Source organism: Cydia amplana, chromosome 1 (assembly GCF_948474715.1).
Source record: "Cydia amplana chromosome 1, ilCydAmpl1.1, whole genome shotgun sequence".
NCBI classification, from domain to species: domain Eukaryota; kingdom Metazoa; phylum Arthropoda; class Insecta; order Lepidoptera; family Tortricidae; genus Cydia; species Cydia amplana.
Genome location: NC_086069.1, coordinates 23,567,863 through 23,593,365, shown reverse-complemented (window position 1 = coordinate 23,593,365; position 25,503 = coordinate 23,567,863). Strand labels below are relative to the sequence as shown.

Here is a 25,503-nt window from a genome sequence, read left to right as displayed (position 1 = left end):
AACATAGAACATATCAAAATTGACAGTGATTGGGGTTTCGGACGCCACACTGCAGTATATCAAGTTGAAATACTAACATGGATACACTTTTAAGCCATAAAAGATTGCAATATTTTTTCTAAGTATTTTTTTACAGTGTTAATAAAACAACATTAAATTTTGCCTTAATCTTTAGTAGGTACACAATATGTTTGATATAATAATAATGAATAGAAATACTGTTTGTTATAATTAAACAGAGGTGTTTGGGGTGCCGGGAGAGCCCACAACATCAATAATTTCCCCTGCTGTAGGCTTGGTCTCACTGTCAGTATTTGAATTGCAAATAGATGCTGGAATTGTTAGAGTCTGAAACAAGAAAACAAAACCATGTTCAATCATACAAAACTGACCATATGATATTGGAAAAAAAAAAAATTTAATCACGAACTTGTTTAATCTGACCTGAAAATAGTTGACTTATGTTAAAAACCTTTAATATAAAATTGATGATTTTTAATTAATAGTTATTTACCTTTCCTGGATTCAGTGCTTCATACTGATGTCTTAGGGCTTGCAAATCAAATTCGCATGATGCCAAGGCATTCTTCAAATCCAAAGCCAGTGCTATATCTGACCGGAGCTCGTTGAAGTGTTTGCATATTGCCTCAGTAGGAGTAGGCGCTATATCTGAAAAAAAAAAAAAATGTAAATAGGTCTTACATGGATACTGTCTAGACTCTAGATTTCTTCACTGGAGAGTGAAAACCTCTGCTTAAATCTTAACATCCAATCAAAAGAAGACAAGTAATTTAAATCCCGAGATCTGATCTGAGCAGGGCATGAATTGAATCACGCCATTTTTTTTAAGATGACGTAAAAAGCAGAATGTTCTACACCAAATCTTAGTTCCACATTAAATAATCTTTATCATTCTTTTTAAAGTTGCTTAACGCATTCACTGCCAGCAACCCGCCAGGCGGGTGCACTATCCGTAGTCGCTTTTCGCTACATACGGTTTTTCCCATGTTATCGGCTACGCTCGTAGCGCGTAGCAAGCGCTGGCACTGAATGTGTTAAGCAATTTTCGTCTCATCTTTCTGTCTTATCTAATAATCTAATGACATACTCTCAATGTGTAAATAAATATAACTTAATTACCAATGCCCATAAGCCTGAGTTCCTGCTCTATGGCTTTGGTTTTCCGCTGGCCGACGCCGGGGGGCAGCTTCATGCGCTGCGAGCGGAGCCACACGCCGGTGCCGCGCGCTTCGGGGAACTTGATTCCAGACCACTCTACAGTCTGCCAAATAAAATTGTGTTTAGTAGATTTCATAACATCAGCAGGCATGGGGGTTGATTAATCTTAATACAGCCTGTAAAGGTTCCGTCACACAGGTGCGTTTTCCGCGCGGGGCGTGAGCGGCTTGCGCGACGCGCCTGTGTGACGGAACCTTAAGGGTTCTACAACTTGAATCAAGCCCCTTATGATTGAGAACATTGAACATTGCTTTACACATTTACACATTTACTAGTACGCAAGATTCAAATTTCAAACCTGTTTGAAAGCCAGTATTATACTAATACAGCTTAGCTAGCCTACCGGTAGAACATTAGTTTCATAGATTTTATTGTAATATTGCTGTTTTGGAAAAACCAGGAATGATTGGGCAGCATTTGGAGTCTATTAGAATTCTGTTTACAAGTCCAATCGTTAAAAAGATATTTATTTACTCTGCTACTTGTAAATGTTTAAGATTAGTTAATAAATGCTTACAACTGCTTCCACAGTTCGAATGGGTCTTTGCTGTGACGAAAGCTTCTTCTTATGCAATTTCCTGTCGTGCCGTCTGGCAATATTTGAAGGAGTGTTTGCAGGAGCATTGGCTTCAGCACTCAGAGTCTGGTTAGCCCCAGCCGCAATTCCGCTGTCAGCTCTGGATATAAGTTTTTGAAGATCTTGAGTTTTGCGTTCTCTCTCGCGCTTCCTGGCTTCTATCTTTTTCAGCTCCACAATCAACATTTGTTCTTCATCAATCTATAAAAAGCAAATAGTTGAGGTAGGGAGAAAGCACCTTGTTATTGATGGTATTCCCTATTGCATGTCTTTTGTGCACTATCAGTACAGCATACCTACAGTACCTATATAGGTACTGTAGGTGTATGTAGGTAGGTAGGTAATTTTTCTAACATATGTTAGAAAAATTACTTTGAGTAGGTACTTTAAGCATGGAATTAAAAATTTTTTGTGAGTAACCCAAAAATCGGTCTGCCTTTCACAGATTGCATTTTTTCCCAATTTCTCAAACTCAACTTGATGAAACTGTAACAGACTTTACGCAGATTGTGGTACAAGCTCTGCAAAGCTAAATTTCAGTAAAGCCCATAATCATGAATATGCTACAGCTAAATATTACTAATACAACTAGAGTTACACACCTGCTCCTGTGTCCTGTCAAACAATCTGCGCAATTGTTCCTTTCTCTTCCTCTCATGTTCAGCGTCATAATGGTAAGTACGCTTTTCACCATTTACAGTTGTTACAGCATTAGACCAGGGATTTGTCTTTAGCTAAAAATATAAAACAATAAGTTAATTTTAAGTAAAAATAATAACTACAAAAAAACTTTAAACATGAACAACCAAATGGAGTGACTTGACTGATCTTTTAGATAGCTATAATGCTTCTTATAATCATATAGATACAAAGCCAATTCAGAGAATGCTGAAGCTTTGACTCTATCTGGAAGGTAAAGCATCAAGTCTCTAAGGAAACTGGTTATATTATATACTTTGCCCAAAGTAGCAGAGATGTGATAGTAGCGCTCCTTCAAGTCTTCAACACTTCGATCCCTGAAAGCTGCTCTGTCCCATCTGTCGTGTATCACAATGAATCTGAGATCAAATCTCTGGCACAAGTCCATCAAGTGATCTGTCTCCGCTTGACTCCAGTCTTCGGATTTCAAATATTGGTTGTATTCTGATTCTGAATATGATGGGATTGATACTTGCTGCAATGATAGATTAATATTGATTCAATTATAAATTTATGAATTTCAATTAGGAATATTAGACCAATATCAATACTTTTATAGACAAGTAAAGTAAATCTTTAAGACTCGAGAACAACTCTTTTTATGTTCATGAACAAATGTTGTGATTTTTACTAGTATTTACTCTGGGTTCAAATGCAGGGTTGCATTTGCCTAAATACAGTACCTAGTACACTAGTTACCTTATTGAATTGCGCAAAAGGATAATCTTTAGCCTCATCAGAAGCCCTCTTCCAGTGATGGAACACTGCATTATCCTTACGAGCAGGGTTAGTGAATGGTGCCCATGTCCATTTCCTCACTTTTCGCATGCCCAACTTAGCTTTTGTTTGTTTGTAAGCTTTACCTGTAAATTTTACATTGTATAATGTTATAATAATATATACTAAATCGCCTGAAAATAAAACCTTTCAACTAGACATTTTAACATGCGAAATACTTGGAAGAACCAAGCATTAACGGTACCAGGACAAGCTAGTTCAGCAGTGACTCTTTAATGTATATAGAATAAATACAAAAATATTGTACCAGTATCAGTTGGCAATAGCGGCGGCAGCTCCTTGTTGTCATTGTAAAGCAACGCGAACACTTCCCTGTGCATTCCCTCAGGCCTCTTCACAGCTTTAGCGGTCACATACTTCTTCTTTATCTTATCCCCATGGATGATGCTCTCGCGAGTAATCTCGGAGGCTGGTTGTTCGATATCCAGAATATCGCGAATGTCGGCCATTGTGTTGTTATTAACTGGTCTTTAAATCTCAACAGTGCACATCACTTTATTATCAAATTTGACTTCTATTATGTCTTGTAAAACCTTTTCATAACCTTTTGGTTGGGCTGTTTGTCATTTTGTCATAATGTGTCAAAAAAACTAGCGTCAAAATTTCATAGACTAGACAGTTTTTTTATTGCCACAGATATATAACGAGTTATGGGCTCTACATACTTCACATGATTTATGCATGGGATTTATAGTTGGTGAAACCAATTTCTGAGTCAGTAACAACCAGGCAACGTATACTCATACTTTTCTTTTGGGTGCTAGTACTAGTGTAAGACAAAGATAGTATGATTCTCTCTGTCTTTGTTTGAAATGAGACAGTCCTTTGACAAACTATAATAGATACCATTGGCACTTTTAAAGTTATTACAGACGGGCGTACTGGACCGCGACCTGGGTCTGGTCAACACTCTTTCTCGTTCTTATTTATAGCTGCGTCCTTAACGGACGTACTGCGAACTACCTTCCACTCGATGGAAGCTAAATTGTACACTCGGGTGCAAAGAAATCGGACCACCCCAGCATTTTCAACATTTTTTCAATTTGTGTAAAAACTGTAACCTCGATCATGATAATTTAAATACCACGTGGTAGATAATTTTCTGCCCTATCAAATGACATCAATATTCAGGAGTGGGGATGGATATTGTGCAAAATATGGGCCTGGAAATCACCCCCCTCCAACTGCCTCATTAGCGCATGCACTAATTGACCACTTATCATTAGGTATAAAAACAGTCATTATCATTGTTTATGCATCATTCATGATTGGTACGTCTTCCTGAACACTACTCTCATCGCCTGAACCTGGAAAAACTGGAGAAAAATGGATACTACCTCGACTGAAGCCGGCCAAGCAGTTGCCCTATTGCAGGGAGGGCTTAGTCAACGTGCAGTGGCTCGACAACTCAACCTATCGAAGTCATCGGTTCAACGTGTCTTCCAGAGATTCCGCGTAGATCAGACGTTATCCAGAAGACCCGGAACTGGCAGAACTCGCATCACTTCTGAGAGAGATGACCGTTTCATCGTTCTTACCTCGCTACGAAATCGTCGACTGAATGCCGTTCAGCTTCAGCAGAAGCTCCTAGAGACCAGGAATGTGTCTATCAGCCGATGGACAGTTAGAAGACGACTGAAGGAGAAGGAATTGACAGCTCACAGAGCTGCAAATGGCCCAAAACTCACCCCAATACATCGTGGACAACGACGCGTCTTCGCTCGCGAACATGAAGAATGGACCCTTCAGCAATGGAGTTCCGTACTTTTTTCCGACGAGTGCAGGATAACTTTGTCTGGCAATGACGGACGGGTACGAGTCTACCGAAGACCTGGGGAGCGGTTCTCTCAATGCTGCATCGAGGAACGTGTTGCTTATGGTGGGGGGTCAATCATGGTCTGGGCTGGTATTTCTTTGGAAGCGAAGACGGACATTGTGTTCATCACAGGGCCAGGTACCAGACCGAATTCAGGCGGTTTGACTGCACGTCGGTACGTGGAGGAAATCCTGGCTGATCATGTGGTCCCATTTGCGGGTTATATCGGCGATGAGTTCATCCTCATGCAAGATAACGCTCGGCCGCATACAGCCCGGATCACTAAGGAGTACTTGGAGGAGGTCGGCATCAGAGTCATGGAGTGGCCAGCCCGCAGTCCTGACCTAAACCCGATCGAGCACATTTGGGACGAGCTGAAAAGAAGAATCCGGGCCAGAAATCCCGCCCCTGAATCCTTACTGGAGCTAAAGACTGCGATCGAAGAAGAATGGGCGGGCATCCCTCAAGACACTGTAAAAAAATTCATAAGATCAATGAAAAACCGAATGACTGCATGTCGTAGGGCTAGAGGAGGCAATATACGGTATTAAAATGCTGAAAATTGTTTTAATTTTTACTTGATATCTTTAGAATCGCAGTTTTCCCATTATGCATAAGTTTCACTCCAGTATGCATTTTTAGGGTGACAAAGTTCTTAGCCCTGAAAGCCTGAAAATATTGGAAGTAAACCTGTGAAAAGCACATCAATTTATAGAGGAAAAGCCAACCTTTCATTAGGTATATAATATGTCACAGTAGCACATACAGTTTTTACAGAAATTGAAAAAATGATAAAAATGCTGGGGTGGTCCGATTTCTTTGCACCCGAGTGTAGAATGAGATGTACAAACTTTTCAACAAATAGCATGTAATGCAAATCGAATGTAATTGGTGACATAATAATATATATGGAGGCCTTAATAGATGGCAACCGAGCCCCGGAAAATGGTGAATGATTACGAGACAGGTTTCGTTGCTTTTCAAATCGTTGAACATTTATCGGGGCTAGCTCTAAAGGTATAAAAGCTACAAGAGGTTGCTTCTATAGCTTGGATGAGTTATTTAATACTGATTTAGTCTAGTTATAGTATATAAGTTGTTCATAAATGCCATATTTGATCTCATTATGTATAACGTGAATATTGTCCTAAAATGTGTTATTAGTAAGTAAGTATTTTGTCTAAAAACTAATATGATAATTGTTAGGTATATTATTTCCAAAATTTTATATTACTTCAAACACAATCTTGTATTGTTGATGAATAAATATGATATGATATGATATGATACACGACACGTTTGGTTCTCCCATTGGTCTTTAGATTTACGATTTATTAGGTCCTAGCACAGAGGGCCTACCGCGAACCACGTTGTACGTATTGCCTCTCTGTCGGACTTGTAAATTCGTACGTAAGTGTGACAGAGGGCCTACCGCGATCCACGTTCGACGTGTTACCTCCCTGTCACACTTACGTACGAATTTACAAGTGCCACAGAGAAACAACACGTCGAACGTGGTTCGCGGTAGGCGCTCAGGGAGGCAACACGTCCATCGTGGTTCGCGGTAGGCCCTCAGGGCGGAGTGGTCCTAGTAAGAGGGAATAAACCATACACAGCAATATTCAAATTTCAGAGGATTTTTATTTTTTGACGAAATCAACTCCCGGTTATTCTGTCTAAGATACGTCGCATGGCGTCAGGACTGTCAAGGGGTACCTGAAATATGCATGAAAAAACTTGTATTAGCACGAGGAGTCAAGCAACAACTTTGCCTCTTAGTTAAACAAATAATGATTGATTACATAGGTAGTTACTGTAGAATACATACATTAAGTATACCTACTTCGTATAGTTGCTGCTACTCCGCTCCGCCGCCCAAATATTATTGAAGGCATACCTAGGTATGCCGCGTAGCTCTAAACAGCAGGTAGATAAATACAAACCGATTGCCCAGCCGCGTTCACCCAATAGAAGCTCAGTCGCTCAGTCTCTCGGAAGTAACCCTGCACCAGGCCGTTGACTATGAGAGTCGAGCGGGGACTGGCTAGGAAGCTCTGCTGCCCTGACCATCGCAAGGCATTTACCCACTCGAGTTGACCTGAAAAACATGGACCTCTTGAAAATGCTACACATAGAGACATATATATTATCTATATTTGTTAAGTAAAACCGCTCCTGCTACTTACCTGCAAAAAAGGTCTTATTTATTCTAATTATTGGCACCTGAGCGCGGGCTAGTCCAACGCTCGAAAAACCAGTGTAGGTGCGCTCTCCGATAACGCGCCTTTGTTACGCATCTCGATGACACATTTTAGACTGGTTCTGTAAATCTGTAGCGTTCGACTCGCCGGCACTGAGTGCCGGCGAGTCAAATGGACCACACACAGCCTAGAAGTAGTTATTTTCGATACAAGTGCGACAAAAAGGAAATTCGAAACGAGTGGCGATAAATTAAAACACGACCGAAGGGAGTGTTTTAAATCGACACGAGTTGCGAATTACCCATTCGCACGTGTATCGAACAACGTTTTACAGTACATATGACACTTTAAAGTTTCGACATACGCACGAAAAGTGCTATTTTACGCACTAGTGCGGAAAAGTAGCCCCATATGTACTGTAAAAATATTTTACAGTACATATGGGGCTACTTTTACACATAATAAAAATATTTTACAGTACATATGGGGCTACTTTTCCGCACTAGTGCGTAAAATAGCACTTTTCGTGCGATGTCGAAACATTATTTGCGCATTATTTTTTTAGCTTAAGCAAGCTTAAGTATATAATCTGTTTAAGCATCAGATTGTGTCAACACTAAGAGTTTTTTTATTTTCCTCATAGTTGATGTGAAAAGCAGTATGTGTCACACGTCACACGGTATCAAAATTATTTCGTCTTGGGCGTTAACACTTGAATCCCTCATTACGCTCAGGATTCAATGTGGCGTACATACTTGACGGAAATATAGGTATCATTTTGATCCCTTGTAACACGAACTATTATTCCATTAGTTCATTTTGAACCTTATTGCAATCTCCATAGAGTGGTAATTCAATAACTGGTAAAAACGGCCCAACCATTTTTTAGGCAGGTAGAAGCAGGTGCGGTTTCACTTAACAATAGACAAAGGATAAGCCGTTCGGGGCCTGTTAGAAATCGACAAACTATACCTATCTATATATTTATCTGGGATTTAAAACCTTAGTTGAGAATGCCGCGCCCGTTTACCTATAGGTATATACCTACCCGGGTGGGCCTTACAAAAAGTTTTTCAGTTTTTAGTTTGTAGGTATGTATATATTAGGTACCTAGTTGTAGGTACCTACCATTGTACCGGTTGGTGCTTAAAACTTTGTTTTTACCTGGAGTGTTGGACACCGCGTCCAAGTTGCCGTTGTAAATAGTCACTTTGAGACTCGTGTTTTCGAGAATGTATTCAACTGTGAACAATTAAAATTACAATCACAATACAACTCTAAGTAGGTATAACTAATATAACTATGTTTATGGATTACCTACGTTTATTTATTGTAACCGCACCTACTTATATGTTTTAAGTTATCCGCCTAGCTAGTAATAAAAAAAGTAAAATTGCAACCGGAAGTACCAATTTCTCAATAATTCTTATATAGAACCTCGTATTTATGGCATGACTTAGAACACTATATGCAGGGAAAGTACCTGATGTGTTACGTACGTAACCGTCCATCATTAGGTAAGTGATATTTTTATATTACTTAGGTAGGTACTTGCATATTATGACCATGAGGTGATTGAAACTAAGTTATTCTTGTCAGCTTCTAGTAAGAAAACCGGCCAAGTGCGAGTCGGACTCGCGCACGGAGGGTTACAAAAAATAGAGCAAAACAAGCAAAAAACGGTCACCCATCCAAGTACTGACCCCGCCCGACGTTGCTTAACTTCGGTCAAAAATCACGTTTGTTGTATGGGAGCCCCACTTAAATCTTTATTTTATTCTGTTTTTAGTATTTGTTGTTATAGCGGCAACAGAAATACATCATCTGTGAAAATTTCAACTGTCTAGCTATCACGGTTCGTGAGATACAGCCTGGTGACAGACGGACGGACGGACGGACGGACAGCGGAGTCTTAGTAATAGGGTCCCGTTTTTACCCTTTGGGTACGGAACCCTAAAAAAAGCCAATTTGCCTGATAACTCTGTAGGTACAGCGTATAAGTTTAGCTGCTTCGTACTTCCTTGTGTATACAAGGAAGTACGAAGCAGCTAAACTTATACCGTACTTAACTTAAACCAGAACCATACTTACCATATCTCATTACATGTCGTATCGTTAACTATAGTATTATAGTTAACGATACGACATGTAATGAGATATGGTAAGTATGGTTCTGGTTCAGATTACGATCGGCTCATTTTGTATATTTCGGGGTTCAGCTACCAAAGTTAAAAATGATGTAAGTCCATATCAGCAAGTGGAACGAACCAGCGGGTTGAAAATAGTAAGTACGCGCGTCAGGTACGCCTCACCGCTACCGCATCTACCTATACTTACTTACTCTACATTTTAACTTCAAACAATTGTGAAAAGTATGTATGAATGATTTGATATTTGAATTTTATCTATTATGCCTACTTTTTTCGATATCCGATTCCATAAAGGAGGTTCTGAAAGCCCGGACTGCGGCGTCCTGGTGGGCCGCGTAGGAGCTACTGATCCCCAGGGCAGGCGCCACGGTCTCATCCATAAACCGGAAAGAGTCCAGTCCGATCACATTGTCTAGGTAATTAGGTTGTCCGAAGTATCCTGTAAATGGTCATACGGTAAGGTAAGGATAGAAAGACAAAAGCCCGCCCACGAAACCCGGAATAGTAAAAAAAAATTTGACCTCACCAGCTGGTAAAGGCTCTCTTGATTGCTCAAAAACTGATGAGAAAGTTGCATTTTATCCACATGTGTGGCAAAGTAGATAATCAAATGCAAATTTTGAGTTGTTTTCTTAAGTTTGCTGGTAGAATTGTCTTTTGCATGATGGTTTTGAATCATACCTAAACTATAAAATTAATTTGGACTTGATTAGGTTTGATATCTTACACTTAGTACCTAATTGCCTTGCGTTGGTGTGGTGAATTTTTTTGTGTTTCACTCTGCGGCAGAATTTTTTTAACATTCGTGCCTTGAAACCCTCGCAACAACATTCAAGATTCCACCTTTCGAATATTTCGCTTGCTCGGGTATCAATATCAGCACGAGAGGTTAAACAACAATTTTGCCCGCTTGTAAAACAAATAACTATTTAATTTGTCTATGCAAACAAAACAGATTTAACGCGTTAGTTAAGGTAAACGTCACAGTGCTGGACATGCTAATGCCCAATAGTTGATTTCCCGTTGTCATTTCTATTGCTAATGACGTAAGTTTAAAAATGATATGTAGGGAGTAGCGAGCTAGGGACTTACTGGGACTGGGACTGGGACTGGGACAGTGACGAGAACTCATGCGTTTAAAATATAAACCGAAATAATACGTTGTTTTCGTTTAAGTTGTATTTTTTTTTTCAGAAATTTCAAATGGGGCTCAGATAATAATTTTTATCAATTTTAAATTCGTTAAATACCTACATAGGAATAGCAAACATTCGAAACATCATTCCCTGATAATATTATATCTTTTACGTAACCGTCGGGACCCTCGGAAGTACTGAAAAGTAATAGGGGTGATATGCCAAGCTGTCACTGTACAAATTGTACAATATATAAAGCGCCGTGTTAGCACAATAAGTTATCTAACGTATAAGGGGTCGACCTTGCCGAGCGTCACGTGTTAGTTTTTCAACAATATGTCCCAAATTGACTGCCACTGCTCCAGCGTTCTCGTTTGTGTATTCTCCCAGTGACAAAAAGTGATCAAAGGCAGCTCCTAGTTGTCCGTTGTCGACTAAATCGTTCGTTTCGTTTGAGAAGTTATCAATAGCGGTGCGCCCGTCTTCGTCGACGTAGCCGAGCTCCCATAGATAGAAACTGAGTTTCGTCAGGGCGAGGGCCGGGGAAACGATCCCATTGCCGAGTGCAATGGCTTCTAAATTACGTGAAAGCTCCTGAAATGTAAAAGTAAACATTAGACTTCTTTGAGCAGATACCTATACCATACCTCTTAGATGAATTGCGTGATACGTTTAGTGAGCTTATTTGCTTCCTAACTAAGTTAACTACGCTACGGTAAACCAGCAGCGTTTATTTATATTTATGTACATGCGGTGGAATGGGGTGTGTAAATAAGTGTGTGCGGCTTGCTAAGACAAGGTGGACAGGCCCATTAGAACCTAAGTATTATTATTACCAATAGCGAATTAGAAAAGTCAGCACAAACGCACATTAGTCTACAAAACTGATATTTTTGCAAATAATGCAAATAATGTCGTGAGCACTATTAGCACAAGCCATCTACTTTCGATGGACAAGAAATCCCAAAACTTTTTGTTCTATTGTGCTCTCTCTGAAGCACTTTCCTTGTTATCGCCTGATATGAACTTGGTTATGAAAATCGTACTTGCGGTAGAGTTGACTTTGACTCCATAAGCTGTGTTATTTGTGTAGATAGGTAAGTACTCACTACGTGTTTATATATATGCAATGTATATGCATGTCAGATTGCTACAGTTCCTTGTGGCATCGACCAAGGCCGTCACTTTATACTTAGTTTCACTAATTCTTCAGAAAACTTACATTGTCTTCCAGCAATCGCGTGGTGAGAGCCAAAGCTAACTTCGATCCATGTCCTTGCCCGAAAATGTAAAGAGGTGCATTGTTGAAACCTTCATGCAGTTCATAAAATGATTCCAAAGTAAACACCAAATGATCAACTGAAAATAAAATTAATGAATAGTTCAGATAATGCACGTAAGTAAAAGTATCTTGAAGGTGTCCAGAGGAAGGCCGCGAACATCGAAATTCGAGATAGTGTGCCGCTCTATCTTGCATAATCGAGCGATAGGGGCAGATAACGAAATTTCTTTTTCGGATGTTTGTGCCTCCACTTGGCGTCTGATTCCCAAGACTAGAGCGTTAGTAGGCTGTTTTCACTTGCTTGCAAATAATAGGTATATATTTTACCGTTTTCATCGAGACTATCTGGAATTGTGCTGTCTGATTGCGGTGCGCTGAAGCCGGTGCCTATGGGTGCGTCCACGAATAATAGGTTGTATTGGTCAACCTGTAAATTAAAATGTTAGGTAAAGTTTTCATAATAATTGGGAAAACACATGTCAGAGACAATGTCATACAACTGTATAAATAAACATTGAATTTACGAAAACTAATTACCTGTACCTGTAGGTCCGTATTGTTTTTGTAGTTTACCCAAAGCACGCTAATCAATTTTGTGGCATTACAACAAGCTCAATAAAATTGTACCGATCTAGCAAGCGCGGAGCTTGGACGGCACCATAAACGTCATAATCTTATGAAAATGGTGAAAATGTTGATGTTTCTAGAAGCACCAAGTGTAGTACAAGTGCACCATGTTGCAACATTTTGTTGGCGTCATGTCGGAATTAGCTTAGAGGGTTTGGTACGTGGGTTTTCTACAAGACATGCAAACGTGCTTAATAGACTGCTTAGTTTCTTACCCAAGAATTATTCCGTTCGTTCAAATTAAAATCGTAAGGGCCAAACATCCCAAAATTCGCTAGTAGACTGGGCGAGACTCCCGTTACTCCGTCCAGCCACAGGATGATGGGTTTCGAGGTCGGCGTCTCGTCGTGGGCGGGGAAGAACCACCAGAACATGTCGCCGGAGCCCCGGATCCTGGTCAGGGCGGCTGTGCCTTCCACATTTCCTATAGCTTGGTTGTTAAGCTCTGGAAATAGTCAAATGAAGATAATATGACGTTTTACCTACAAGCCATATAATATACCTATTGTGCTTGAGAACTTGTTGGAGTCCTATCGTAGGGGGAATGCACCTATCAGCAAGTGGCACTACGTCGGTGAATTTCCAAGTTTATCTAATAATGGAACAATTTTAAACAATGGTCAAACTCGAGTCAAAGTCAAAGTACCTAGGTTTTTTTTCAATATAGACTTCACTTTCCGTGCGTTACGCTAAATACTTCTCGTATATTTTTTTCTTTTGAAATGGAATATACTTCCTAAGTAAAAATATTGAAGTAAGAATATTGGGTGTATAGTTATAATCTTTTTCTTACTTATACGGGAACATAGAAAAACCACCTACACACCGGCGGGGGTAAGACAAGCGCAGAGAGCTGCCGTACCGGTGGAAAGTCAAATACAGCCAAATGCTTCCCGTAACCCAGCAAATGTCTTAATTCAACGAACTAGAACATGATAAAAAAACCATGCTATACTACATGCTCCTAATGGACGTTTATTGCGAGAATTCGATGAACTAGCTGTTACTAGTGGTAGAAATAGACAATAGGTCTGTCCTTCTAACGTAAAGTGCAATAACTAATTTTGAAATCTTTCAATTGTGTGACCTGTTGTATGAGAACAAGGTAAATAATTGAATGATTTGAAATAAGCTGTTGCATTTTACGTGAGGGCAGAGGTAAAGTTCGGCGAAAATCCATAACCGCTTTCAGCGGGAATTATGTTTTCAGTTAAAACAAAAGAACGATATCGGTTAACAAATTCTGTTCAAAATATACGGTGTTCGGTTTTGGTTTAATATCTAGATATACCTATATACATATATATTCGACCGTATGGTCGGCAATGCGCATAGGTATAACCCCAGAAGTTGTTGGCGTTCATATGTTTCGGTAACTGCTTACCATCAGCGGGGCCTTTTAGGGATAAAACCGCCTGTTATTATTATTACTTAGCTTTATTGTTTAATAGGTACCTATATAAGTAATTACAGTGAAACCTGGATAAGTGAGACTTCAAGGGACGAGCAGATTTGTCTCACTTAAAGAGGTAATTTACTTAGCCAGGCTCTCAGTTAGCCAGGTACAAATAAATGTCTGTCTCATTTACAGAGGGTCCCATTAATAGAGGTGAGAATAGAGGATATATTTCAGTTATAGAGGTGGTTAATAAGGTATTTTATAATTATCTTTAAAAATAAATAAGGTAAAATAATGCTTGTCCCTAAATATTTTTTAAGTCTGTTTAAATATTTCTTTGAATCTATTTTGAATGATTCTCCAAAGGATAGATTTTTTCAATTAAATTTGATACGGACTTCATTGCGTCTTAGAAATGTATTAAATGAAAATCTGTTTTTTCGTGTTACTTATCAAAAATTCAGCTTTCGTTTCGATAGTTTTAACTATATAAAGTAACTAAATGAAAAAAGAAACTTGAAGTCGTTTAGACACAATTAAGCAAATGCGGAATTTGTGCATAGACTAAGAGTTAGTAAGAATACGGAAATTGATCAATAAAGTCCAAGTTAGAGAGGTCATAGATTGACGTTATCTCAGATACAGAGGTCAATTCCTATACAATTCTAAAAAAAACAATTAGGAAAATGTAATCGTATAAATATAGTCTCAGTAAAAGAGGTAAAATACACTCTCTGTCTCCCTTATAGAGGTAAATGTGACTATAAAATCACAACAGCTAATCCCAGTTATAGAGGTTCGTTTTTTCTCACTAACAGAGGTAATTCAGTACTAAAGTGTCGGGACCGCACCATGAGGCCCAGCTATAGAGGTTTCTCACTTATCCAGGTCCCACTTAACCAGGTTTCACTGTATACTTATACAGAGTGCTTCCTGTAACAGGAGCAATAAATTAAACTGTAGGCTGTACTCCTCAAACTGACCAACATTTGTTCAGCAACTTTTGAAAATAACTCAGGTTTTGATTTTTATTACACTTTAAAGTTTATTCTAAGACGCAATGTATTGCAAATTTTGTTATGTTCAAAGCGTGACAAGCAACGTCAAACACACTGATGTCAGCGTACATTGAAGGCAATATTTATTTTGTATGAAAAAGAGGAAGTCTAAAGGATTCATAATTTTTAAAAGTTGCTGAACAAATGTTGGTCAGTTTGAAGAGTACAGCCTACAGTTTAATTTATTGCTCCTGTTACAGGAAGCACCCTGTATAGGTACCTACCTAAAATACCTAATAGGTACTTATATTTTTATTGGTGCCATAAAGAATATAAACTTACTTACAAATACTTATCAACAGAAATAAAAAAACAGGGTTGCCCATTTTATAAGAAGTCGTAAATAATCTGATTCTCCTAATACATTAACATAGACGCATTTGGTCCCTAGAATGCAAACTTGGAGCAAACATACATACCTACATAGACTGATAAACACATTCCTTTACGTTGCGCTGTCGGGTAAAAAAGGGAATTCTCTTTTCTGGCGTCGAGTGTCTGTGCCTATGTTAAATCAAAGTAAAGTAATCTAGGTACGGCGGGTCACTTGTACAACAATGTTACAAAATGTACTTACGTACGGTTCTGAAGGGATCGCGGCCCGCTACAAGCCACCAAATAAGTACAGCCAGACCTCCCGCAATCACTACTCCTGCCGTCACAGAAATAACAACTGCTTTTTTAACCATTTTACTGTTCGGTATACAAAACCGAACCGGCTCGTATAAGTTGCAGTCTGAAGATTGGGCCTAACACTAAGTAGGTGTTACTTGGCATTATCGCTTTGATAAGTAAACTGATTATAAATTAAGGCGATTTAGTGAGATAGTTAAATACTTCAGTGAATTATTGGCATAATCATGATTTCGCGATTTGTACAAAATATTCGTGGTTTTAATTGTTATCGTACTAAAATTCGTCTATCCACAGAAGAGAAAAATGTACAGTTCGCGCGAACACACTAGTTTTCTCTCCTGTGGGCAATAGTTAATTAACAGCTTGTGGGCATGTAAGTAATGATTTTATCATAGTTCTCTAAATAAAAGGAGAACCTTTTCACGTGGATAAGGATTAAATACGAAAATTAACCTTTATAGCCCTTAACTCTTGTGTATGTCTACAGGAAAGACGTGAACACAGTATTCTTTTTGACCCTTTTGCACGCGCTTCTGTAAGACGTGCGTTTTCTAAAATAAATATTGAAAACCCGATTCTCCCAGATCCTGGTGTTTTTGGGTTCTTTCAACTCAGAATCATTAGCATATTCAATCCTGATGATAAAAAAATTGTCCCAAAATTTTGTATGAAAATTGTACATTCCATGACGTAGTGGAATGTACAATTTTCATACAAAATTTACGTTACATACAAGTGAACATTTTTCTCATACTAAAAACGTGACGTAATGGAATGGACATTTTGGGACATGTTTTTTTAATGGTAGGATGGAGAGTGCTGTCGATTCTGAGTAGAATGAGCCCTAGAATGTCCAGATTTGAAAGAATCGGGTTTTCGATATTTATTTTAGAAAAAGCCCAAACACTCGTTTTCCTTTTCAATAGAAGGTATTTTTAAATTAACTACCTACTTGTACGCTACTTATAAAAGGTTGTGATTTTAGAATTTCTAGATATAGGTAAGTATGCACGCGACAACAATACTATATTATTCGAAACTTACTTTCAGCACAGCTTTCTAGCTTTCTATGTAGATAAACAATGAGCTACTTTCAAAGTAAGTATGAGAAATGAAAAGGCAATTAAATTTTTAGATACTTACATGAAAAACATTCATAATTCCTAACAAATAAGTATATATATGTACGTATCTGCTCATCACACAAACCAATGCCCCTACGGATTCGTAGGCAGGGTCTCTACGGTGGCCGTTACAACCATTTACCTATAATCTAGCCTTCCGCTTTATCTTTTATGAAATGAAAAAAGGCGGGCAAATTAAGAACTTTTTTGAAATACTAGGAAATATATTTACCTAGCGTTACAGATCATTTTAAACAAAATCAATATTAGCATTACCCATTCCGTGTGACCCTATATCGTCGTAAAGCACACAACTCTCGATAGTAATCTAATTAAGGTGAATGAATCTTAGGAAATTAAATCAACATATTTATAAATGTTATAAGCTTTTATTATTACAAGTTTTGAAGTGTGTAATTATTTCCTCGTAGGTACTCGTAGTGATTTTACCTTCACCCAAATGAAGTCATATCCCGTAGAAAGGCATCTGATCCGGCAGGGTTATCTCTTGGAACCTAGAAAACGATAAATAAATAATGTGTATTCATGTATTTGTATGTTTAGGTCTGATACGTTTCTTAAGTCTATATACCCACATATCTATTTACGAATCTACTCAGGTAGGTATGTACCTAAAAATGTATGCCATCCGACTTTCTTCGATTGGACCAGATTTAGACGAGTGAAGGATGATACATAGATTGTTCAGTTGGTGGAGTTCCGACGATTCTGCAGTCAAATCTTAATTCAGTTTGAAAATGAAATAACATCGGGGCTAAGCAAATAATGTTGGGTCAAATTGGGCTTTATTGAATTAGCTATGCTGCGACACGACTACGATTATCCAGGAGATACCAATGTTTCTATATCATTTTATGGAAATATGGACAATTCCACCAACAAGCAATTTAGAGACTCACATCATTGTCATCACTTGTGCACCTTGATCGTGCATACGTGTGTTCCACTTCGCAATTTGTATTATCAAATCAAGTTGACAGTTTAAAGTTCGATAGCGGCTTCGGTTCAGCTTACAATGTGTTCGGCCAAGTTTATTCAAGAGGCCAATTCCCGTAGGGCTTTTAATAGGCCTCCAGCTGTTTGTTTTCCCGGCGGGGAGAGTTGCGACAGCCGGCTCAATTTTAACTGGTATCCACTGCTCCGATGTTTAACTTACGCTGTAGCCCGCTACATTTATCCCAAACAAGATTCCGCAGGCCTTCAGACAGTTAGTAGAGGTAGAACGGCATTGGGAGATTAATGCTGCGGCATGCATTTGCCAATTGAATTTATAACGATCTTGCCATACAGATTAGATGTTTTCTTAATATAAGTACCTATAGATATATGTCGATTTTTATTTAGTGACTAATTTCTTTTTGTCATATTTGGATTAAATTTGGTGGATGGAAACCGATCCGAGTTACGATGGTATTTAGTAACTAACTGGGTGGAATTTACATACATTTTTTTTCTGTTCATATTATTTATTCTGCCCAGAATGAGAAGTCAATCCAAACCACCCAAATTTTATCCAAATCTAACGAAAAAAAAATCGAGAACCAAATAAAAATCGGCCTATATGTCGAACAATACTTCTATGTTTTTTTTAACTCACACTGTGGCCCGCCACGTTTATCCAGAAGAACCTCAGGTTCCCGTAGGACTTGGAGTAGCCCTCAAGCCGGTTGTTCTCCCAGATAGGCTGCCGGGGCGTGTTGCGGTAGGCCTCGGCGCCGGCCCATTGCAAGCGATCCATCCACAGCAGTTGGCCTTCGAGATTAAGAGGGGCCGTTATGGAAGGAAACGAAAGATATGGCGCACCGCGCGAAACTTGAGACGGAAGATATGGTTTAATATACATAATTAAGTAACACTTCTAATAAGTAGTCGTTTACGTTTAATGTAGCCTTCTAGGCTACATACAACACAATTAAGCACCTAAGTAAGTATTTGTCCATTTTGTCAAATTAATTTAAAGACAGCAATTTAACGTCTAACGATTTTCCGTATACTCATAACTCGCTAATGTTCAACTCTTCAACCTCATAGGTAGGTAGGTGGGTATTTACCTATATTTTCCTGTTCAAGATGTTTTATTTCAAGGTTTCTACTTTTAGTAGAATCAGAGTGATTTTTCCTACCTTCTAACCTTAAAACTACAAGATATATATGTTTCAAGTTAAGGGGTCCATAATAGCCGAAGGGGGCAGTTGGAACTATAGGTATATAATATTAATGCAATCAGAAGCCTCTGTCGCCTCTGCTGTCGGGCCGTAAATTAGCGTGCTTATCACAAGAACCGCAATGACTACCTACTTATTTGACGTTATCTATGGGTACTGCACTGTATCTCTACTGTATTCTAAATTTCTAACAACAACTTACCAGGAGTATCGCAGATCAAATCCAGGTTCCCATTATACTTTTGAACAATGATGTCAGTCTCGTTTAATAGTTTTTCAACTGAAAACAAAAGAAGTCACATTTAGTTCTTATACCTACTATTAAACAATCATAGTTCTGAAATGTGAGCCTTTTGCAAATAAATACGGAATTTACGGTTTCTATCTTGAGATATAAGTAGTTTAGTTAGTACGAGTTTTTTCAGTAGCCTGGGAGCGGTATTCTAATTTAAATATCTGGTCCCTCTCGCTGATAGTCGAGCTGCAAGTCGTGTCAAGGTCGTATCAAAACAATATCCAAACCAAAACATTTTGAAACCAGAATACCTCTTTAGATATTAATCAAAACCCGGGAGTTGCAAACCCTATACCAATTTGGTTAAAGAAATAGGATGACAACTAACTCCCTTCGGTGACTGGTTTCATGAAGTCCCCCCGCAGCTGGTTGAACACCGTGTTGGACTGCGAGCCCCAGCGCACATGGGCCGGTATGCCGAGCGCCTCCTTCACGGGCCCGTTCATCAGGTAGGCCAGGTCGTACTCCTCCTGGCGGCTCATTGCGGAGTAGGACATGTCGCGGATCATGAGTTCTCTGGCGATTTCTGGTTGACAGCAAATATAATTACCCGTAATGTTAAATATATTAAAACAGTTTGATTCTATATAATATTTGAACATCTTGAGTTACGTAATGATTACCAATTTCATTATAGGTAGGTACGTGTGAAAAAAATGTATGTTAAAAAATACTTATAAGTACAACATACAAAACATTTTTTTACTTATTATGACGTTTTTCATGACGGCTGCTCACTTTGTTCTATTCAAATTGGTGCAAAGTTAGCTAAGACGGACTTAGTAAATGTGTGTGGCATTTTGATTTAAACACAACATTCATCAATTGTCTGTAGGATAAACTGACTAACACAATCACTTGTTTTACGTTTAAAATATAAAGGAATATTAATGAAAATTCACCACTAAATCTACTCTCAAATAACATGCACCTGGGTTTGCTATTTCAAATTACTAGCAATTAATGTGCGGTTAGCCATAACATTAATAATAAGTGTGTACATATTATAATTTATCATGCATAATGTAGGTACTCCGAAAGTTCTTCAGAGAACTAAATTACTTATTGCGAATTATTATTTTAATAAGATTTATTTTGGGAGACGAAGAAGAACGTCAAGAACTTACGGCCACATAATCACATTAAAACGTTTTTTCACGCATTAGTTATGGGTTTTAAGTACGTTTTTATTAAAAAGTATTGACGTTATTCATAAACGCATTCAGCACGCATAATACTTATAGAGTCTGTTCGGAAAGAGAAGAGTCGTGGAATGTATTGGGCCTCATACATTCCACGACTCAATTCTCTTTTCGCACAGACTCTACCTGGGCCATTTTATTTAAAGTTGTCCCGTACACTTTTTTTTAATTTGTGAATTTCTATGTTATTTCTACTCAGAATCATGAGCGTTTTATATCCTAATAGGAGAAGAAAAGTGGTCCAAGGTTTTTTCTCATTCCGTTACCATTTTTCATATTGTATGGCGGTCACGGAATGTCAAGATCGAAAAATGTATGGAAATTTTGGGACACTTTTTTTCTCCTATTAGGATCAAAAGAGCTCATGATTCTGAGTAGAAATAATAATATGAAAAATCCAAAAAAAGTGACAACTTTAAATAAAATGGCCCACTTACATTTTGACTTATGTATTTGTAAGACAGGCTTGTATGAATGTGTAACTGATGTGTAACAAATGTAACTCGTGAACCATACTTCGTTAAACTCGAAAGCGCAAGTCCTTCTGTCATACAATATTTTTATGCTACGTGAACTTTAGTCACGATTAAAACTCGAGAATATGTTTAAGATATTAATAGTACCATAATCGGTCCTGGTGTCTGGTCCGAGGCCTCGAGTTTTTGTCAGTATATTGTAGAAGTCGACATTGTGGGCCGCTCGGAACACCTGTGTTTGCGTGGCAGCCCACGCGGCCGTGGACTCCACGTAGAGACCTTCGTCGAACAGCCTCTCGGCCTGCCTCGCGGCCTCCTGTATGTTCTGGTAACCGGCCTCATCGACCAACCCCGCAGCCAGGAGCAAGGGACCCCATGTGAGCGTCAAGTCTACCGGGTGAATCCATGCATTGCCCATCGCAATGCCTCTTAAATTGGACCTAATTGTTCCTGCCTGCTCTGCCTGAAACATATCATCATTTTCCTCGCGTTGTCCCGGCATTTTTTGCCACGGCTCATGGGAGCCTGGGGTCCGCTTGGCAACTAATCCCAGTTATTGGCGTAGGCACTAGTTTTTACGAAAGCGACTGCCATCTGACCTTCCAACCCAGAGGGTAAACTAGGCCCGTATTGGGATTAGTCCGGTTTCCTCACGATGTTTTCCTTCACCGAAAAGCGACTGGTAAATATCAAATGATATTTCGTACATAAGTTCCGAAAAACTCATTGGTACGAGCCGGGGTTCGAACCCGCGACCTCCGGATTGCAAGTCGCACGCTCTTACCGCTAGGCCACCAGCGCTTTTTTTTTCAACTTTCTCTGCCTGAAACATATATAGTTGTGAAATATTTAATGTACGCCATACGCAAGTGCGGTATTTAGGTAGCTGTTATCATTGTCATCATCATATAAACCCAAAATACGTCCAAAGATTTTCACATTCGCTCATCCACTGCCTGCATTTCATTTTGCTGCGATCTTGACCAGATCATTGGTTCGCCTCGTTAGCATCAGTCATCAACGTCTCGCTGTCACTGTCACTTAAGTCTGGCAGCTGTTGAAGCTTGGCTCTCCTCATTTCTAATTCAATCTCGCAAAGAAATCAAAATACGAAACAAAGAAGCTTGCTCCACAATCCTAATACCTATTTAGACGGAACTATACTCAGTTATAATTGCTATTTTTATACATACTTCATGCATACGAATGCCCATATCAACTGCCATTTTCCCACCATACGACTGTCCATAAATGTACAGCGGCACTCCCTCGAATGCGGAATGCGCCTCATAAAAACCTCTCATGAGGTTTACAAAGTCCACAGCTGAAAAAACAAGATTGAAATTAGAACGGCTCAACTTTTTTAATTTAACCGGTATCGATTCGAATGTCCGTTACCAATTTCATCATTAGTCGTCGTGAGGTAACTCCAGTCGTCAACATAGCTGTAACCGGTGCCTACAGGATTGTCAATGAAAAGAACATTAAAATTCTTTACCTGCAATTAACAGCTCAATTAAAACACAGCTTATAATTAGTAGGTCACATTGAGTACCTACACTTCATGTGCATAAATATGTAATGCCGATGTAAAATTCTATGGTAAAACGTGAAAATTACCTACTCACCATTAAATTAATGGGAGTCAATTAAAAATCTATATTTTTTATCCGTATAAAATAATTGTGTGTACTTACCCAAGTGTAATTTCTCTCCTGCAGTGATAAATCAAGCGGACCTAATATTTCGAAGTTGCCGATGCCGGTGGACGAGCCTCCAGGGCCTCCTTGCAGCCAAACTACCAGCGGTCGGTCAGTGTGGCTGGACACATCGGCGGTCGTGTAGAACAGCCAATAGAACATATGAGCACCCTGTCTCACAGTCACATAGCCCGAGTCTTGCCTGAACGGCCCGAACTGACCTGAAATGAATGTAAGTATATTTACCCATTCATATGTCCGCATGCACATCTAGGTTAAGTAATTGATCACGTTTTAATACCATTTACTAGACAACATAACGAAGCCGAAATAATCAACCACTGTGACAACATGTCCATTACTTTAGCGACACTATTAAAGTAGCTATATCAAATAATGTTTGATTACCTACTAATAATCAAACTTGAAAATGGCTAATCTCTGATAAATAATATCAAGCTCAGAGATTACAAAATCAAATAATTTCGACCTAAATTAATACCTAAGACATGTTGAATTAGGTATTGATTTACATAACACTTTAGTTATGCTATAGTTTTGAAGACAACTGTTATACCTAATTCAACTGTATACCTACTGTGTATGTACGTATACTATGTACTGTGTATGTATACTGTGTCTGTGTTTAAAGTGTTTTTATGATACTTAATTAACATCCCTACAGTTCAGATACAAAAAATCTGACTACATATATTATAATGTAAACATCAAATGACGAATGAATTTCGGTACGAGCCATAGTTCGAACCCCGACCTCCGTTTTGAAATTCGCTCGCCTTATTACCGCTACGGCTATGTTAAATAGTAATGTACGAGGGGTGTTCAAAATATTCTCGGTATGAGAAAAAACAAACAAGTACGAAAAGTTTGATATTTTTATTTTTCAATATACTCCCCCCCTATGTTCATACACTTAAAAGATCGATCAATTTTTTTTTTAATCCTGCATAAAAATATTTTTTATCTTTGGTGTAAAAATGCTCCTCCACTGCCGCCTTCAATGCTTCATCATCGGAAAATTTATTTCCACGCAGATCCTTTGTAAGATTGGGGAACAAAAAGAAGTCGCTGGGGGCTAAGTCCGGACTATACGGTGGGTGAGTAACAGTTTCAAACCCACATTCAACAATAGCTGCCTTGGCAATATGAGCAGTATGGACGGGGGCGTTGTCATGCAGAAGCATAACACCTTTGGTTAACTTTCCTCGCCTCTTTTCTTTGATTGCATCCTTTAATTGACGTAGAATGTTAGCGTAGTACTGTCCTGTGATATTTACACCTTTTTCTTTATAATCGATCAGTAATACTCCTTCACAATCCCAAAATATCGTGGCCATGACCTTGCCAGCTGAAGGGATGACCTTGAACTTCTTGGGATGAGCTGAACCCTTAATGTGCCACTGCATGGACTCTTGTTTACTCTCTGGGTCATAATGATGAACCCAGGTTTCATCTCCAGTAACTATTCTTTGCAGCACCTCATCAGGATTTTCACCGCACAGGTCAATAAAATCGGAACAACAAGCTACACGCATGTCTTTTTGAAGCCGAGTCAGCATTCGCGGAACCCATCTTGCATTTACTTTTGACATATTAAGATGGTCATGGATAATATCATGTACGGTACCGATAGAGAGATTGGTTACTTGTGCTATAGATTTTACCTTCACTCGACCATCTTCCAATATAAGTTTTTCCACTTTATCAATATTTTCTTGTGAAGTAGCTACTACAGGCCGGCCAGGTCTAGGGTCGTCTTCAACACTCTCCCTTCCACGTTTAAACTCGCTTGACCACTTTTGAATGGTAGATAAAGAAGGAGCAGACTCACGGTAAACACAATCCATTTCCTCTTTTATGGTTTTTTGATTTTTACCCTGTTTTGTCAAGAATTTTATCACGCATCGATGTTCTAATTTAGTTAACATTGTCAATTCCCACATGATGTTCATGTTTGTTCAGCAATTGCAGAAAAACAAAAGAACATCTCGGTTCGAATTATACTTTTTTTTAATGTCAATGAATAAACCTTAGCGGCCAGTAACGAAAGAAATTTTAGAAGAGGTTGTAAGATATCAATACCGAGAATATTTTGAACGCCCCTCGTAACACTATGTTCAATAAATAAATTAATAATTTAAACAAATATGGTCATAGTGGCTTCAAAAGTTGAATGCCTCCGTTGATTTAAAAATAGGTCTTTTTTCCTTTACCTTTATATGTTTACGTTAGCCATAATTACGTACAACAATTAAAATGTAAATGAATACATCTGGTTCCTTTTGTGCAGTAGAATAGCGCTAAATACATTCTTATTTGGCAAGTACTCAGTTATAATGTCCTTGTTCTTCTATGTATTTGTTTAATGTGTAAATTTAGCACATATGCAGGTAAATATGTATCTCAACGAAGCTGTCACATGCTAAAAGTGCTTAAAACACGTCTAGTGATTGATCATTTCTGAAGTCTTTTGTGTTTTAGTTTGTACGCTCATGTATGTTACAGGTTACAGTGTCGTTGTAATCATTATCTCTTTATACCGTAGTTGTTTCCTGTCAAGGTAATGAAGGTGAGGTCCATTTTCCGCAATGAGCTATAATTAATTTGGCTTTATGACCACGCTTAATTTGTAATACAAAATGAAGCAATAGAACGATCTTGCATTTCCTGAAAACTTGTACTTATCTTCGGCAACAAAGGCCCATAGATACATACTACCTACCTTACACACTAATAAATCTAATAATCATTTAAAAACTAGTAATAATTTTGGCGATACAACCGTTTTTAGGGTTCCGTACCTGAAAAGGAAAAAACAACCCTTATAGGATCACTCGTGTGTCTGGCTGTCCGTCTGTCACAGCCTATTTTCTCCGAAACT

At 38.6% G+C, this 25,503-nt stretch overlaps 2 protein-coding genes across 2 annotated transcripts; both read right to left on the bottom strand.

Moving 5' to 3' along the window:
• Positions 1 to 200: 200 nt before the first annotated feature.
• Positions 201 to 3,839, bottom strand: LOC134650710 (DNA methyltransferase 1-associated protein 1). Its single transcript, XM_063505646.1, has 8 exons — positions 3,561 to 3,839; positions 3,215 to 3,378; positions 2,772 to 2,990; positions 2,419 to 2,550; positions 1,757 to 2,017; positions 1,141 to 1,282; positions 515 to 669; positions 201 to 348 (listed from the first exon to the last, which is right to left on the bottom strand). Exons 1-8 carry the CDS (start codon positions 3,760 to 3,762, stop codon positions 232 to 234), a joined length of 1,392 nt encoding a protein of 463 aa, XP_063361716.1. The 5' UTR covers positions 3,763 to 3,839; the 3' UTR covers positions 201 to 231.
• A 2,927-nt stretch (positions 3,840 to 6,766) lies between these two features.
• LOC134649422 (uncharacterized) lies at positions 6,767 to 22,974 on the bottom strand. The gene is made up of 17 exons (XM_063504206.1): positions 22,903 to 22,974; positions 22,599 to 22,822; positions 22,300 to 22,399; positions 22,095 to 22,225; positions 21,049 to 21,364; positions 19,552 to 19,749; positions 19,131 to 19,208; positions 18,361 to 18,515; positions 15,560 to 15,731; positions 12,741 to 12,970; positions 12,226 to 12,325; positions 11,839 to 11,975; positions 10,919 to 11,210; positions 9,749 to 9,919; positions 8,495 to 8,572; positions 7,073 to 7,227; positions 6,767 to 6,845 (listed from the first exon to the last, which is right to left on the bottom strand). Exons 1-17 carry the CDS (start codon positions 22,958 to 22,960, stop codon positions 6,786 to 6,788), a joined length of 2,655 nt encoding a protein of 884 aa, XP_063360276.1. The 5' UTR covers positions 22,961 to 22,974; the 3' UTR covers positions 6,767 to 6,785.
• Between the last annotated feature and the right edge of the window lie 2,529 nt (positions 22,975 to 25,503).

Excerpts from the sequence above, each read along its gene's own strand:
- LOC134650710 (XM_063505646.1), bottom strand. The coding sequence starts at position 3,762 with ATGGCCGACATTCGCGATATTCTGGATATCGAACAACCAGCCTCCGAG. Across the intron at positions 2,991-3,214 it reads CTTTTGCGCAATTCAATAAG|CAAGTATCAATCCCATCATA; the intron begins GTAACTAGTGTA and ends CTATCATTGCAG. Across the intron at positions 2,551-2,771 it reads TCTCTGCTACTTTGGGCAAA|CTAAAGACAAATCCCTGGTC; the intron begins GTATATAATATA and ends TTATATTTTTAG.
- LOC134649422 (XM_063504206.1), bottom strand. The coding sequence starts at position 22,960 with ATGGACATGTTGTCACAGTGGTTGATTATTTCGGCTTCGTTATGTTGT. Across the intron at positions 12,326-12,740 it reads ACGAACGGAATAATTCTTGG|GTTGACCAATACAACCTATT; the intron begins GTAAGAAACTAA and ends TTTAATTTACAG. Across the intron at positions 8,573-9,748 it reads GGAATCGGATATCGAAAAAA|TTGAATACATTCTCGAAAAC; the intron begins GTAGGCATAATA and ends AATTGTTCACAG.